At 45.9% G+C, this 17,416-nt stretch overlaps 2 protein-coding genes across 3 annotated transcripts in view; both read left to right on the top strand.

Moving 5' to 3' along the window:
* Positions 1-313, top strand: part of CUNH1orf106 (chromosome unknown C1orf106 homolog) — a 64,081-nt gene extending 63,768 nt beyond the window's left edge. The window contains exon 10 of the transcript XR_002096685.1: positions 23-313. The gene's annotated coding sequence lies outside the window, so the exon portion shown is untranslated. The remainder of the gene's footprint in view (positions 1-22) is intronic.
* Positions 314-7,395: 7,082 nt separating this feature from the next.
* KLHL12 (kelch like family member 12) overlaps positions 7,396-17,416 on the top strand; it is a 56,410-nt gene continuing 46,389 nt past the window's right edge. The window contains exons 1-4 of one of the 2 annotated variants that reach the window (XM_019513833.1): positions 7,396-7,478; positions 8,086-8,312; positions 14,538-14,691; positions 16,103-16,320. In XM_019513833.1, the coding sequence (XP_019369378.1) occupies positions 8,130-8,312; positions 14,538-14,691; positions 16,103-16,320 (555 nt within the window). In that variant the 5' untranslated portion in view covers positions 7,396-7,478; positions 8,086-8,129. Of the gene's footprint in view, positions 7,479-7,947; positions 8,313-14,537; positions 14,692-16,102; positions 16,321-17,416 lie in introns of both variants that reach the window. The other variant, XM_019513832.1, reaches the window with a different exon arrangement.

The following is a 17,416-nucleotide window of genomic DNA, read 5'->3' as shown; positions in this document are numbered from 1 at the left end:
TGGCTGCAGCTGAAATAGGGAGGTGAGAGGTCTGGGAAACACTGAGGCAGGGTATAGATGGATGTAACAACTTCAGTATCAAAGGATACCAGGATAAGCTGTTATCCTGCTACTGCTACACTTGCATAATTCCGCAGTGAGTTTAACCCTGTTTCATTCAAGGTCAAAGTCAAGGTAATTTAATGTAATTATATCACTACAGGATCATGCAGCTGTGAAAGTGACAGTATAATAGCTGATACACACTTCAAAGCAGCAGCCCCCCTTCCTTTTTAAAGCAGGTAAAAGATGTATTTGCCCACACCCCTAAACAGTTTCATAGTAGGTAGGGTCAGAAGGGACCTGAGCAGATAATCAATCTGCCCCCCCGCCATGGCAGGAAAGAGTACTGGGGTCAAATGAGCCCAGCAAGGTGTTCATCCAGCCTCCTCTTAGGAGGGTAGAAGCCAGCACCAGTTCAGTTCTGCAGCCCTCACCCCTATTTAGTCTAAGTGCCTTTCAGTCCTCTTCCATCTCACAGGCAGAGAACTGAACCCCATGTACATTAAACAGTTTGCTCAGGAAAACTGGAGCAGAGTCAGAAATTGAGCCCATATCACCAGAGTCCCAGCCTAGTACCTTGTCCTCTACCAGCCTTCCCTACTTATGCAGCTGTCCTTGTTTCCTGTTATACTCCCTTTTTTGCTCACTGTTCTGTGTCTTATGATTGCCCGTGTGTCTTTCTTTTATTTCTCTGATAGACTAGAGATGTTAACCTACTAACGATGCTAACAGAATTAGTAGCTACTTTTTATATATGGTATCCGTGGCACGTGCTTTCTTTATATTAACTTATTTGTAATAATGTACAGTATTTGGTACCCAATCTATGAATGTGTATTCAATTACAAAGGGTCAATTTTGTTCTGGATTTCGTTCCAAAATATCTTCATTAATAAAGTCTGTAATTTGGATTTGCATGGCTTATTTTTGACCCAACAGATTCCATCTCACACTTAGAGATTCCTTTGGAAATGTTTTGTCCCAGCCCATGCTTTCAGGCAAAGCCGTCTTGCTAAAGCTAGGGAAGTAATTAACCTGGGGCAAGAGAGAAACTGCACCTGCAGTTATCAAGGACAGGATATCACTTTACACACGTGGAACTAAGTAAGTAAACACAGGGATAATTGGCCATGTTAATCTTCAGCCAAGACAGAACAGAGTAGCACAGAGGCTGGCTAAACAAACAGGAACACTCCCCTATACTTGGACTTTAGTATAGTTACAGGGCATGGAGTCTTATTTTCCCCAAAGCGTCCTCCCAGCTGTGCCAGAGACTCCAAGATCTTTGAGTGTTATTAGTATTGATTTTGCTGCCCAGATATGGGTAGCAGAATAAAAAGCCTAAAGCAGTCACACCTTTTGCAAAGAGAAGAGGAAGCTGAGCTGAGATTATTTCCCACTGAACAGGTACTGGTGATTTTTCAGCTTTTTTTTTCCTTCCCATGATTCCATTCTACAACAAAAAAGTGTTGGGAGTCCTCTGGAGATTAGAGAAATGCCTGTTCAGGTAAGAGTTCTGTTTGATATTATGTAGTTACTATGCAACTTGTATCACAGGATGCCTTTTTATGGGTGTGCAATCCTTTCTTTGGAGAGAGTAGATACAATAGAGTCATTAAACTTAATGACTAGTCTCTGGACTGAAGCATAGATATGCTAAGGAGGGTGGGTGGAGCTGGGAAAAGTTATCCTCCAGCTTGTCTGTGGGGGGCTCAGAGAGTAGGGAGAAAAAAGCAGCAGCAGGACAAAGGAATTGGGTATTGCAAGGAGTCCTATACATTCAGGAGATTCACTCAGACAGGAACAGAAATTCTGGGCGAGAGAGGGAAGGGGATGGGCTTTAGCTCTGGGCCCAACCAAGATCCAAGAGGGCCAAAGTTGGTAGGACTCCATAAGTCAGAGCCATAGACAATGCATAGGGGGGTTACAGGGGGCACAAGAGTGCTGGTGCCCCCCCTAACAGTGAGTGCTCTGGCTGGTAGGGGGGGCACACAGAGTGCTTGTGCCCCCCCTAAAATTGGCTCTGGTGGTGGAAGTGCCAGTGGTGGAAGCGCTGGCACTTCCACCACTGTGCCGCATGCAGAAGTGCTGGCACTTTTGCTGCCACTGTGGGGGAGACTGCTGGGGGACTCCCTCTGGTCACCAGCTGGTCACTAGGGACCCCCCCCCCAGTCATGTCCTGCTGGTACTCTCCCAAATTTGGGAGGCATGATATGGTCAGAGCCCAAGCCATGGACAGCCCAGAAGGATCCTGGGTCACCTCGGCCCGAAGAATTCTGTAAAACAGTAAAGAAGCTGATGCAAGGGATTATATTATTTATTATTTTTGTCTAGATCTGTACATTTCTTTTGCTACTAAGTGCAGAACAATGGTGTTTTGGAACCCTGTGCAAAGCCTGAATGTTATGTGTTGCATCTATCACACACCCCTAGAGAGACAAAGTAAAACAGATATTTCCTACCTTCTGTGGGGTTTTGAGTTTCAACAGCTGCTGGAAAGGCTTCTGGAAAAGGCACCTTTTTTTTTTAGATTTGTGTGTCATCCTTCTCAAAACAGGCTCAGGATGGTTTACAATAAAAGACACAAAAATATAGAAACACAATGAAATATTAAAATAAAGAACATACAAGATTTCTTAGGATGGTGTTATTTCAGGGTCTAAACAATAGATCTGGGGCTTTCTTTGTCAAGAGGGTTGTCAAACACAAGGTTCACAGCCAGATTGCTTTGCCTCAAGGCCCAAAGTTAGTGACTGTGGTTATACTCCTGCCAGTCCCAGCAGCCTAAGGCAACAAAGGACTCGGGGCTTGGACCTGCTCCCAACAGTCTTTTCAACGGAGAGAGTGTGGAAAAGGTACATTATAGATTGTTCTAGCTATGAAGAAAAGAAATGTGACTGAGTTCCTGAAACCTATTTGTGAGCCCCTGCAAGCCATAAGCCTCCAGTCTAAGGACTCCCAGTGCAAATCATCTGCTTTGAACGCATTTGAAAACAGAAAGGCAAACATCAGAAAAGCAAGTTGGCTTTCTGATTTGTGATAATCACCGGTCAAAAATTCAGGTGCTAGGGTGGGGAAAGGATCCTGATGGGAAAGTTTTGCAGTGGAAGACAGCAATTGGTTCTACCACTTTGCTTGATTCAGTCAATCCCACTCTGAGCCCTGATTATTAATATGTTTATATTTTCAGAAGTATCCTCCTTTTCAGCATGTTTCTGTTTTTGGGAACCCAACTTGGCACACTGTCAGTCTTTTCTTGTCTCTCCTTGGAGTTGACGGGATGTGCGGGGGTCTTGGTCCCTCTGGCCATCCAGCCTCTCACAGCCAGATTGGTAGCTATATACAATAATGGTAGCTGACCAAATATCACACAACCAAAGATAACCATAAGTTCTTCTGACTGAATACCTGTCATTTGGAGAGACACGGACAGCTAATTAAAGAAGGCATACCCTATAGACAGAATCACGGATATAATAATAGCCTTAGAGCTATACTATAACCTATACCCCTGCATGCCTACAACCTATACCCTTGCAGATCTCCTTAGACTCTAAGGATATCTACATATATTCATTCCTGCTGGTTTCTGAGGATGCCCTGAAACCATGGCACAGGTGTCACGTCTTATGCCTTTTTATCTTTTCTAGTGTGAAATCATGCAATCCTCCAGCTGTTAAACTGGACTCTGCACTCCCAAAGCCAGTGTCTTGACTATGCTCACGTAACAGGCCCGACTGGCTTCAATGCCTGTGATTCTTTCCTCTGGGAGCTTGAGAGTAGCAACGAGTATACAGACCAGCTAGCAGTTTCAAACCAAAGCATTGTTTAGTATTTTGCAGTAGTAACAAAACATTTAGGGGGAAAAAAGGCATTGTAAAAACAAGAACTATCTAAATACTTATACACTTTATATGACCAGTGATATACCACCATCCAGATCTCTTGATGGTAACCCAGACAGATATAGTTTCTTCAGACAGGCAGAAGATGCCCATTAAGTCTTCATCCTGACTCCCTAATCGTATACTGTGTATAACAACTGCAGAGAGCAAGAGATCCTCTCTGGCCTGCCTGAATTTCTTTGTTATTTGCACTTCTGGCTTTTTACCCTTTGATGAACTAGTTTTACAGGTTGGCTGGGGAGAAAGTAAAATCTTCAAAACTAACAGTAGGGCACTGTCCTCTAGCAGCTCTGAAATGTTTGTTTAGGGCAAACTTATCCTGGGCTATGTTTTTGCATCCCTACTCCTATCAAACTGATCTAAAGTATACCAAATGATACCATAAACTGCTATAATCTGGTCACCACAGCGTTCTTGGACCATTAAGGAGTAACTTCAGTTCTACTAAGGGGGTATAGGGTTGATTTTTAACCAGCTACACTGAGGTAAAGCTATGGGACACTTTGTAGCCCCTAAGATTGTACAGCGTTAACTTCCCATGCAACTATATGCCTATTTTGCAGTTTTGACAGAAATGCTAAACCTTTCTTCCCCATGGCTCAGGTCAGGTTTTACAGCCCCCACTGAAACTTGTGCTTTTGTGGCTCCACTGCTATTGGCCTCAAGCTAGCTAGATTGCAGTCCTGCCTCTGGATTGCTGTGCAGCACTAGTCCAAGGAAGGCAGGGGGGGTTATGCAGGAGGAGGCATAGCAGGACAGGGGCGTGAAAGTTAATGTGGAGGAACCATGGGGGCTCTGGAGAGACCGGGCATTTAAAGCTGATAAATAGAAGGAAGCTAACATCCCAAACCATGGTTGGGAAGTGGGCAAGGACCATGGGGCAATGAGGATGTCCCATTCCTCCAAAGGTCCTTGCTGCTGGTAATGGTCTGTGTTCCTGCCAGCTGTTATGGCAGATAACTTTCCAATAAGGGGTGACTACCATGTCTCAGAACCTGGAGAGCACCACTCTCAGGGTGAGACAGCACGGCATGTATGGGGGAAAGAAGAAAGCCCAGATGTGGCGCTGTTTTAGCTTGCTTTCTTCCTTCAAGCTTGACAGCTGTGTTTCTGGTTGGCTCCTCACACCAGTTCCCTCTTCCCTGAACTCAGATGGTGGTGGGGAACCTTCCACAAACAGACCAGGCTCCAGAGTATTTGTTCAATGTGCTGGTGGCTTACAGGCAGCTCCGGCTTCTCAGATCCTCCTGCTGGCAAACCTAGGCAAAGCAGCACATGGTCCCTGGTCCACCACTGCTGAGCACCAATTTCTTTCACATGTGCATGTATCCACAGGCATTCATCTGCCTTGCAAGGTTTTGGGCCCAAGGATAGAGCAGGATGGGTAACCCTAGCTGAATCTCAGCTCTGCCACCCCCCACAGTACTGTTCTACCTGGTGGAGGTGCTTTTTTCTGTACTTCTTTTTAAACCAGTTGGATCAAGGATTTTGAGTTTTGTGGGACACCTGCTTTTGGATCTGAGGCTGAACTAGGCAATCTGAATAGCAGGGTAAAGAGCTCAGTTCTGTGCAAACAGCCACTCGTAGGACCAGAGAGCCCAGGGCATAGCAACTTCTAGCATGTGGAACAAACATAGTTCCTATACCCTCTCACTGGTTTCTATGCTATGAAGACACCACTTTATTTATCCAGCTTTGACCTAAAAGGGCACAGTCCTCTCCCAAATTCACGCCATCTGCTTTAATGCTCGTGATCCCCCATAATGACACTCTCTGCTAAATACTGCGGGCTTCTACAGGTTATACAGAGCTGAATATTGTCAGCATCTTGCAAGATAAAGCCTTAAATGAGCAACTGGTGTCATTTGTGTTTCGCAATTTTAAGAACTCGGATGAGAATGTCCTTCATTATGTTCGGAGCTAATGTTGAAGTGTTGCCATTAAATGAGTTTCTGGTAGAAATGTTGGCAAGAAGGCCGCTGTTGTGAACGTCCCTATGGTACGGTGCGCTGTGGTAAAGATACTCCAGTTACGGTGTTCTCTGTAAATTATGTCTGCAGGTTGGGATCCTGTTGGCTCAGACTCCATAGGGGCCAGGTTGTAACCGCACTGGTCTAGAGACAAAAGGAATCAAAACTCGTGGCAGAGGAACATCTTTTATTAGAGCAACTAGGCAGGCAAGGTTCTTTGGGTAGATGAGATATCTTTTATTAGACCAACTGAGTAGTTGGAAAAAAGTTCTTAGCAAGCTTTCGGGTGCAGCCACCCTTCTTCAGGCACGGGGAGTCTCTGCTGGTCTGCGACTCCAAGGAAACTGAGAGATGCTAAAAGTGCAGCAGGATGTCAGTGAGAAGGTAAATAGGGAGAAATAAGAAAGACAAAAGGTAAAGCAGAGAGGGGAGGGGAAAGGCTAAAGGGAGACATTACAGTGATAGACTACAAGGTGGAAAAGAGGCTGTCTGTGAAAAAGGAAATAGCTGGAGATCAGGGAAACAGGAATAAGAGAAGCTCAGTGTGAGAGGGGGTAGTGAAAATATAAATAGGTACAATGGAGAAACAAAAGGGGAGGGGGGAAGGCCAGAGGGAAACATTACAGAGGTAATAAAACAGGGTAAGAAAGAGGCTCTCAAAGAAGAATGAAATAGTAGGAAATCAGGGAGACAAAGGAAAGAAAAGGAGGGGACGGGAGGGGAGAAGAGAGGAACATCAGAGGTCAGGTCAGGCAGGCACCTGTGGATCAGATGTCAGGCAGTGAAAAGAGGCTTTTTCACAGTCTGTCTCCGTAATGTCTCCCTTTAGCCTTTGTTCCCCCTGCTCCCTACCCCCTCCCTTTTGTCCTTCTAATCTCTACCGATTCACCTTCTCACCGGCCTCCTGCCACACTTAGCGTCTCTCGCTCCTTGGCAGTCTCAGACCAGCAGCGACTCCCCCTGCCTGAAGAAGGGCGACTGCGCCCCAAAGTTCGCCAAGAACTTCTCCCCAGCAACTCAGGTGCTCTAATAAGAGATCACATCTACCCAAAGAGCCTTGCCTGCCGGTGTCCTTAGACCAACAGGGCGACAGCCAAGAACCCAGCATTACAGCGAGTAGTTTTTGCAAAAGCATGCCTGTACAGGGGCTAGGGGACGCCCAGCCGACAGATGCCCGGCTCTGGCTCCAGTTCGGACGGAGGGTGCAGGTGTAGACTCGGGGGTCTCAGCATCTCTCCGGCCCGGACACGCGTTAGAGCCGGGGGCCGCCTGGAGTAGTATCACACGACGGGCACGGGCTGGAGCCGGCCACCGAGACAAGAGCCACGTGCGGCAAGGAGTTCAGACACGCCTGCGCAGTGCAGAACCCTGAAGCTGGAGGGGGCGGGCCCTGACGTGAAGTAACCGCGGCAACAAGACAGCTCTGGGGGTCACGTGGCACGATGGATGGTGCGGCGCGCGCTGACGGAGCCCGGGTCACGTGGCGTGAACGGCTGCGGGCCTGTGACGTCATCAGCGGGCGCCGGGCCCGTTCCCCGCTGCGGGTGCGGTGCGGGCTCAGGTTCGTCCGCGGGCGGGAGCCGGGGGGGGTGTCCGTCAGGGGAGGGGGTGCCCGCTGTCCCGCCTGCGGAGGCTCCTCTGGCCGCCCAGGCTGGTCCCCGCCGGCCTCCTGGGCCAGGGGCAGGTGCTGCCTTTGTCCCGGGACAGCTGGTGCCTGGGTTTATCCCGGAGCAGAGATCCCGGGATTGGCCCGTGCCGACATGGCCCTTTCCATACAGGCTCGGGTGACCATCGTAGAGGACAGTCCGGTTTTCTGCTACTCTGTCCTCTCTTGATACGAAACCCAGCGCCTTTAAGTCTATTTCAAGAGAAATCAAGGATATAGCGGCATCCGGTTTCGTATCAATAGAGGACAACTGGACTGTCCTGTATGATGGCCACTCTAGCTGTTGCTTTTGTGCCAGAAACCTGGCATGAGCCTTCAGACGCTGTCCTGGGATTAACTGTTCGTGCCCTTTTGTCCTGTGAAGCTCCTGGGACAGCAGGCACGGGTGTCCGAACAGCGGCGCGTTGAGCCCGGATGATACGGTTTGCCCCTCGACAAGTGGCCTCCGTGTTGGAGGCTTCCTGCACTCCCAGTGAAGTAAGACTGCTTTCTCTGCTTGCAGGGAGCTGAGGCGCCTCCCGCTCCCTGTGCTATGCTGCTGACGCTATGGCTCCGAAAGATATCATGACTAACTCACATGCCAAGTCCATCCTCAACGCGATGAATTCCCTGCGGAAGAGCAATACTCTGTGTGACGTGACCCTGCGCGTGGAGCAGAAGGATTTCCCAGCCCATCGGATTGTGTTGGCTGCTTGCAGCGATTACTTCTGCGCGATGTTCACCAGCGAGGTAGGCAAGGCAGTTGTCGCAAAAGGACTTTGCATCCGTGTCTGTCACGGATGTGGCTGGTGCCTCAAAACCTCTGACTGGGGAACCAGGGGGTTGTTGAGAGAGAGTGCTCAAGAGACAGGAGTTTCCACCTTGCTAATGTAGGTCTATTCAGCAGACAGCACATGCTCCCATACCTAGAAATGCGCTAGTTACTTTGCAAGTGAGTCTTCCTCCCTGTCCTTGATATTAGACAATTCAGGGTCTCACTGGGGCATACTCTAGTCGTCCAGCGGTTTAGTAATCCAGTGGCCTTTTGTTCCCAAACTTCTTTTTATGCCTTTTTAGTTGCATATTTATTATTTTCACCATGACTGTTGCAAAGACTACTGACCATTTTATAGGTTATTTGCCTAATTGAGTTTTCACTATTGGTTATCTTTCTAAAACCCTGTCTGCATAGACACACCCAGGCTGTTATACTTTTCTTATCACATTTCTTTTTTCTTTCTGAGCATCTTCTTACTGTCCTTGACAAAGTTTCTACATTGACAACGCTTGCAGCTGCTTTGCTCAGCTTTAACTAGCTAGTGGTATTTTAGCAAGCTTGCTGAAGTTTAGCAGTGCCTTGCAGAAGTGGCAACTGGCAGTTTTCTATGGTTTCTTGGCCATCAGCCTCCTGCTGTACCAAAATCTAGTGCTTGCTCCATCCAACTCTTGCGTGTTCTTGGTTCTAGAAAGGATTTTGCTTTCATCTTGAAGAGTTAGATTTTATTCTGTGTATTATGTAACCAAGTGTGATCCAATTCTACCTGGTTCAAGTGCCAGAAAAGTGTTACTGTGCACACTTATAACAGTCTGAAGGCTAAGATGACAGACTAAGTCAGAAGAAACTGTGAGCAGGGGGAGGATCTATCCCCTTCTTGCATTAACTGTTTCTCAGAAGGAGAGTACAATAAGATCATATACAGATCATGTATAGTCTAATAGGTAGAATAGGATCTGGCTCTGACTACTAAGGATATTGAACACCTAACGACTCAAAGCTTTCAAACAAAAAACATTCCCCCAGTGGTCTTGTCATCCAACAGTCTTTCTGATCGTGGTATTTGCATCACAATAATAATGAAAGATTCCAAATGGGATTATTATCCTATTATGTTAAGTGCTGTATAACCAGAAACAGTGCCTAGAGAGTTTGCAGCCTAAATAAACAAGAGTGAGAGAGAGCTGGGTAGGCAGCCAGTCCAGAGATGAGTTGCATCTCATTTAATATCATAGAGCAGGTCAGTAGCAGAACCAAGAATATAACATTGATCCCCTGAACCCTAGCGTAGTGCTCTCTTGATTAATAACTGTTGTTTTATTATTTATATTAGCCTACACTAGTGGTGCCAGATCTAGCACCTATGCTGCATCTGTGTGTGGGCTGGTCTTTGAGCCAAATCTGTCTAGCACAGTGGTTTTCAACCTTTTTTCATTTGTGAACCCCTTTGGAAATTTTGAATGGAGGCGTGGACCTTTCTGAATTTTAAGTGTGGTATTCACTTGCTTTTGATCATAGTCATCTTTCACGGACCTCCTAGATATAGTCTGCAGACCACAGGTTGAAAACCACTGGTGCCTGGCAGACCAGCCCTGCTTTACTCATCTGGCCCACAGGGCTGGGTGAGTTTGATATTCGCAGTTTACACTAAGGACATGTTCTAGTTCCAAGTCGGGGGCGGGCAAAGTCTGGGCTAGATCAGGCCTGCAGCAGACTCCATTTCCTAGCAGCCCCTGGCCACGTTGCTGCAACCGGTTTCCATGGAGACCCTAGGAGCAGCAGGGCCATGACAGTGTAGGACCAGGGTTTCTATGGAGATTGGCTCCAGCAGCCTCCCTGCCCAGCTGTGCCCCCTGCCAGTGCTGCTGGGGCCAGTCTCTATGGAAAGCCTGGCCTCGCATTGTCATAGCCCCTCAGCAACTTGGGCAGAGGTTGCTGGGAAGTGGAGTCCAGCTGCTGGCTTGATCTGCCTTTTTTCCCACCCCTGTTTTAAGCAGTAAAATGACTTTGGCAGAGCTACAGCTAACATTTGATTCAGACGGGTAAATCTAAAGCTATGGGTGACTGATTCAGACTTAATGTGGTAGCAAATAGGGGGAAAAATAGAGAAGGTAAAGGAAAAGATCATAAAATTGGGTTTTTTAAATCATCTTTGTGGCTTCTTCCACAGAAGAACAAAAGGTAACTTTGGTTTCCTGTTAACTTCTCAATTACTAGGGAGAGAAGAGGCATGAGCAACTGGAGATTCAGACAGTCTACCTGAAATCTTTCTGGAGATACTGGTTTTCCTAATCTTAGCCAGTGAACAAAGCTGCCAGCTAGAGGTCTGCTTTTACGGACATATGCCATATTTTTCTCGTACCTAGTCCTAATGAGTAAATGATTAGAGTGTGTTAGTTTCTATAAGCAGGTCCAAGAAAAGCTTCTATTTACCCTGTATTTTTTGGTCTTCGTGATTTTAAATTTTGCTTTATTATCCCTACAAAAACTGAAATGGCTTTTATGAAGTATGTCTGTATTGATGGGTATAGAGAACATAAAGGAAACAATGAAGGGAGTTTGATTGTTGAAGGTTTAGGCTTTACATCTGCAAAGACTGACGTTCTCCATCTACCAACAGCTGAGGCATGGACATAGACTCTCTCCACTTCAGCCCCTAGCTCTTTCTCAGTGCATGTGACCACAGGGATCGCATCTAGCAATCTCAAATCCTGGGGGCCTAATTGAGAGCCCCAATAAAGGGGAACAGAGGCAGTGATTTGTGTGCGCTAGGAATTAGGTTGTGATTGTCAGTTTTTACTTCTTTCTGTGCTGGCTTTAAATCTCCAAATTTTAGTGCCTGTGATAATAGTTGTTTATAGCTGAAAAGTGCTTCTGACTCTTGCCTTCTTTTGTCCTTCTGTGTCACTTAAAGGTTTTACATGTTCTTTGTTCGTCTTAGAGTTTTGCTTTTCTGTTTGGAACCCCAGTCTCGGAGGCCTGCCAAGTAAGATATGCCAATCCTGTGTGTTTTATGGAAAAAACTTCCTCCAAGAGAGATGCTTGCTAAACCCCAAGCTATGTGTGGTGATAGCAAATGCACTGTTCAGGTAACAGGGGTTATGTTTGGTAACTGTCTCAGTCAGCTCTGGTCTTGTGTGCTGATAGGTAGGTCCATAGATATAACTCTAAATAGTGGTTTTGTAGATTTAACTGAAACGGTGAAAAACAGCGTTGTCCGTGATTGCTGCAATTGCTGGGAAATCCGGCACTGGCCACGATTTCCCGTGAAATCAACCGGAAAAAAAGTCAGTAGTGAGGTAGACTGAGTGAAGGTGCCCTCTGTCAATCAACAGTGAGAGGCAGGGCAAAGAAAGCAGTAGTGAGGTAGTAGTAAGGGGTGCGGCCATGGCGAAATGCCCACAAAATCTGTGTGCTGTAAGTGGGCCGTGAAAAACCCGTTGTCTCTCCATAACTTAGGTTTTTAGTTATGTCTCTCCAGTCATCTGGGAGAACTCAGTGTGACTGATTATGAAGTAGATTGATTGGCATAACAAGGGCTTTCATCTACGTCAGAGGTGGGCAAAATGCAGCCCGGGGGCCAGATGTGGCCTGCCAGGCCATCCTATCTGGCCCACAGGGCCCCTAAAAATCTAGAAAATTTACGTTAACCTGCCCTGGGCTGCCTGTCATGCGGCCCTTGATGGCTTGCCAAAACTCAGTAAGTGGCCCTCTGCCCAAAATAATTGCCTGCCCCTGATCTAAGTACTTTGTATATTAATTACAATCACAACTTGCCAGTGTCCTAGGGAAGTGCTAGGGGCTGGGGTGGTGCTAAGGTGCACGGTTGACAGCCCAGGGGTTACAAGTTTGAGGTTGCAGCATAAGCACTTCTGGCTTATACTTACCTGGCAGGGGAAATACCCTGACCATGGTGGTGGCAAAGGAACTACCCTGACCAATGTAATACAATTAAAATGGCACTGTGTAGTGGAGGGTACACCCTTGTCTGCTTGCAGACAGGACTCCCTTCGAGAGCCTCATAGCTAGCTTCCCGCTGGCCAACCTCCAGTGGGAGGATTTCAGGTATACACCAACTTTATGGAAGTGGGAGATTACTCCCTAGCTTGCTAGTGCAGCCGTACAGCTGAGGGCAAACGTAACTTGGGTATGCAAATCCTAAGCCTCCAAGCTTGGGCTTGCATGTAGGAGGCCTGCCAAAAGATTTGGAAGTATCTGAAGCTCCAGGCTGAACAGTTTGGGGTGGAGAATACTTGCTTGTTGTAGGGTCACGTATAGGTCTTGAACGATTCAAAAGATTTGGAGTTGATTTGTCTGATCTGGCTAATTTGACCTGGAACATGAAAAAATTTTCCTTTTAGGAAAAAAATAATAATTTTTTAAATTCATGGCTCAAGCCCTGTTAGGTTCCGACTAATCTGTGGATTCTGCTAAATACCTTGTCACAACAGCATGTAAGAGAAAAGGAAGGGAAGCTTTTCAACTCTTGGAAAGTTGGGGATTTCTTTGCTTGCTCACAACATGAGTTTCTAGTTTGCAATATCTACTTAAACTTTGGCTGCTCTGTGTTGAAGGCTAATAATCAGGTCATACCTTGGGTCACTCTTGTCTCAGCTCTGTGCTAGCCATCAGTAATTCGCCACCACGGAGAACTGTCTAAATGCAATTACTATGCCTCTGTGACTTTTCCATCCTTCACCCTCTTTTGAGTTTAATGTTTACTTTAATTTTTTTTTTCAATCCTGTGTTAATATTGATTTATTTCCTGTTCTGTTTTTCCAGGAGGCAGAGAAGCCATTGATTTGCACGCTGAATCCCTGGCTGTTGATAACTGCCTTTCTTTGCATGGAGTAAGGGAACTGAACTAACTCTTCAGTTTTCCTTGTAGAATTGTTACTTGCAATGAAAACTGAAAAATCACTTCAGCAAATGCATCCCCACTTCTGGTTTTGCCCTGGGATTTCTGTGCTTGTTTCTGAAGAGCATATTTATAACTTCTAAGGATGCTTTAAGAGCTGATCACTGCCTCCACTCCTGAAAAACTACATAGTTCAATGAAAATAAAGTACCGGCAACCCCCACTTAGCACTCTTAACACGGAGCATTAAGTAAAACCAAAAGTATTTGATGACTCAAGATGGCGACCACAGTTGTTTTTAGTGATCCAAGATGACAACCGCAAGTGGTATAACGAAAGTCACTGAGCCAGGGGCAGGCAATTATTTTGGGTAGAGAGCCGCTTACTGAGCTTTGGCAAGCCATCGAGGGCCGCATGATAGGCAGCCAGGGGCAGATAAATATTAATTTTCTAAATTTTTTAGGCACCCTGCAGGCCAGATAGAATGGCCTGGCAAGCCGGATTTTGCCCACCCCTGCCTGAGCACTAAGTGAAATCGGGTATCAATTTAAAATGAGCATTATAGTGAAATAGCACTAAGTGAAACAGTGTTAAGTGGGGGTTGCCTGTACTCTAGCTAATAGTACTCTCTAGGACCTGTTTTGCTTCCTTGGGAGAATGTGTAGAAACATCCTTCTCCTGAAAATAAACAGCTTCTGATTCTGATCAGGTTTTCATGAGGATGTCTGCTAGAGCTTGCAAGTCATGTGCCTTAAGGCCCTGCTGGCCAGCATTCATTTGTCATATGGCAGTTTTTCTCTGTTCTTCTCTGCAAAGTGAAACTAGAGGGGTTTTTTTAATGTATGTGTTGTACCCAGTGTTTGGATCAGTGAAAGCAATGCACAAAAAATAAGTAGTGATGGTGGTGGTTCCAGAGTCTTGGGCTGGCCTTTTGGGAAAGCCCTGTTTCATGCAAAGCATGGGACCTATTGCTGTAGGGGCTGTTGGCAGTGATGCTTGATACCTCTCTTGCAGCAGCATCCTGCCTCAGCTCTCACAAGTTTGGAATACAGGGTGAAGGTATTGATTTTACTCTATCCAGTCATAACAAATTATTTAATTTAATCTTTTACAAGAGAAGCTCATATGTTCATATTGCTAATTACAACAACTCTGACCATAGGTTTCTAAGCCCTGCTGTAAGGGAATTCCTTCCTCTTATGCTTTTTCCCTTTTATATGCACTAAAAAGGCAGAGTGCTACTGCAGCCTTTGAAGGGTCATGTTTTCAGATCCTAGTCAGCAGCATCATTGGTTTTTCAGGCAGTCTTTGAAAACCATTGTCATCTCCTTCTAATTTGCAGCTTTCAGAGAAAGATAAACCCTATGTGGATATACAAGGGTTGACAGCCTCAACTATGGAAATCCTACTGGACTTTGTATATACAGAAACAGTTCACGTGACGGTAGAAAATGTCCAGGAATTGCTCCCAGCAGCGTGTCTCCTTCAGCTGAAAGGTAATTACAAAGCATATACCCATGTAAATTGGACTATAGCTGCCATTTAGACCTTTGGGCAGTCTGGCCTTTTATAAATAAAAGAGAGATTGTGTATGGCAGAATATTTATAGGTTGCTGCTGTGCTGTTTCCAGGCTCCTGTCTTTGTGTATTTAAACTATTTGATAATTGCTTGCTTAAGTTCATATTTGTGCACTTCTTTCGTATTGATAGAGGGGTTCACTCTTGTGGAAGTGAAGTATTATAATTAAACAAATTGTTGTTCCAGGCTTATCTCTTTCTCAGGTCACTTATAGGGTGAGACTCCCTTTTGAGTTTTGTTTTTTCTTGGGTTGTTTTTTTTTTTTTTTTTAATAATGTCACTTCATATGTGTAAATTAGGGGTGCACCAATAAAGATTTTCTTGGCCAATACTGATGGCCAACTGTTAACCAGCCACGTCAGCCGATATGCAGCCCAACAGCTTGGAGAGCAGCGTTTGGCTGGTAAGTTTGTTGGGGGTTGGGGGCGGGGCATGGGGGAGAGAAGGAGCATGGGGATGCTGATTGAGGCCCCACATTCAGGGAGGGAGTGTGGCTGGGGCAGGGGCATGTGCTGCCAGCCAGGGCAGTGAATGGGCCCCTGGCATGGGTTGTTGGGTGGAGCTGAGAGCCGCTTGTCCGGGGGTGGGGAGAAGGAGCAGCTCCCTGCCACTGCTCGCTCCCCCGTGGGAGGCATGTGCCCTCCAGATTTGTGTGCTGGGTGAGGGCAGGCTGTGGGCTCAGGGCCAGGGGCTGTGCTAGTTATTCCCTGGTGGGGCTGGGCTGGGATTGTGCTTGGGGCAGGTGGCGGTGCTGGGAAGGGTGGCTATGGCAAATTTTGAAGTAGCTGTAGCCCACCCTATATCCACCCCTGCTGCTGGGGTCCATTCACTGCCCTGGCTGAGCAGCACCTGCCCCTGCCCCACACTCTCTCTCACCGTGGGGACCTTGATTGGCCCCATACCCCTTCCCCCCAGCAGACTTACTGGCTGGACGCTCCCCTCCAAGCTGCCCAGCTGCAATCCTAGTTGCATGCATGGTGCAGCTGCACACATGCACATGGCATTTATCAGTGACATTATTGGCTACACAGGCCAAAAATGCCAATTGCCAACAATGTTAATTTTCCTTTTGTCAGTGCTGAACCAATATGCCACCAATGTATTGGTGCACCTCTAATGTACATACAGTAGTTTAGTGTCATAAATATGCTGCTTTGTTTTCCTGCTCCTTTAAGAAATGTTTGTTCTTATTTCCACATATATTTTGTTTTTAAATGTGATTCCTAGGTTGTTGTTTGTTTTTTTTTAAATAGATTAGAACTTGTTTTTCCAAGACAGTGACTGGAGAGAAATATAGGAGTTTGCTCACTTATTGTATTTCTTTATAGGTGTGAAGCAAGCTTGTTGTGAGTTTTTGGAAAGCCAGCTGGATCCATCAAACTGTTTGGGCATCCGGGATTTTGCTGAGACACACAACTGTGTTGATCTAATGCAGGCTGCAGAGGTCTTCAGCCAGAAACATTTCCCAGAGGTGGTTCAGCATGAAGAATTTATCCTCTTAAACCAGGAAGAGGTAGAAAAGCTCATCAAATGTGATGAAATTCAGGTAAAAATCAAAGGGATTGTTCCAGTATAAATCAATGAAAGCAAAATGCTTAAACTAATCAAATCAAAGATAGCCATGATTCCTCGACTCTCTTTGGTTGCCTAGTTATGCTCTTGGAAAGGCCTTCTGAGTCTGAATGCTGTCCTGACATCTGCTTCTTGTTGTTATCAGCTGCATAGTCTGAAGCTGATGTGTAGATTACAGCTTCCCCTCTGCAGGAATATTTCTATCATTAGAAAGCTAGCGCAACATGGAGAATGAAGCCCTGCTTTCCCACTGGTCAGTGTAGTAATCATTAACTGCAGTTCTGCCAAATGGACCCAAACTAGTGATGGGAAGCATGGCAAGTACAGTAGCCATAGGCTGTTTCTGTTTGAATTATAGCTGACCTAGGCTTTTCCTAGTGCTTGGTAACCAATGGGTTAAAACCTCTAGTGAAGACAGAAGCATCCAGTGATGGCAAATGGATAGTGATTGTAGGCTCCATTCTGACTTTTTTCCACTTGATTCTGTACAGCCAAGCCATATCTTGTTCTGTTTTGCTTTACCTTTCCCTAGGGGTGGAACTTAACCTGAAGGGAAGTCCCTCCATAGCATTGCAGATGCTTGTGCACCTGGTTTAATTTGCTCTGAGATCAATGTACAAATCCTATAATTTGTCTTTGCTATTCTCTAGATATCATTAATAAACTAATCATTTGGATTAATTGCAGGTTCTTAATCCAGCTGCATTTTGGGATCTGTGTTAAGCTAGCTTTTCCTGGGGTTATGTACTCTTCTGATTTGAAGTCTAGATTCTTTTCTGTTGTCTCTCTCCCCTGTTGCTTACATCTGATTTGAGAGGAGAACTCACAAATAGGTGGGCTTTCCAGGTGGCAGAGAGTTTCCTGTTAGATGGCTTATTTGTGAAGAAGCCTATCACAGCTAATAAACCCTCAGAGGTTCCTGTTCTCAGAGCATTCCCTCTTTGCCTTTAAAGAAGCTTTCAGAATCATGGAGACAGGTTGCATTGGTTCCCAGTGTTTGTGTGTTAGTAATATAGATTTCATAGATTTCATAGATTATGGGTCGGAAGGGACCTAGTAGATCTTCTAGC

This window comes from Gavialis gangeticus, unplaced genomic scaffold, assembly GCF_001723915.1.
Source record: "Gavialis gangeticus isolate Ggan-Ray unplaced genomic scaffold, GavGan_comp1, whole genome shotgun sequence".
NCBI classification, from domain to species: domain Eukaryota; kingdom Metazoa; phylum Chordata; order Crocodylia; family Gavialidae; genus Gavialis; species Gavialis gangeticus.
The sequence above is the reverse complement of the archived record's forward strand: the minus strand, read 5'-3'. Positions and strand labels throughout refer to the sequence as shown.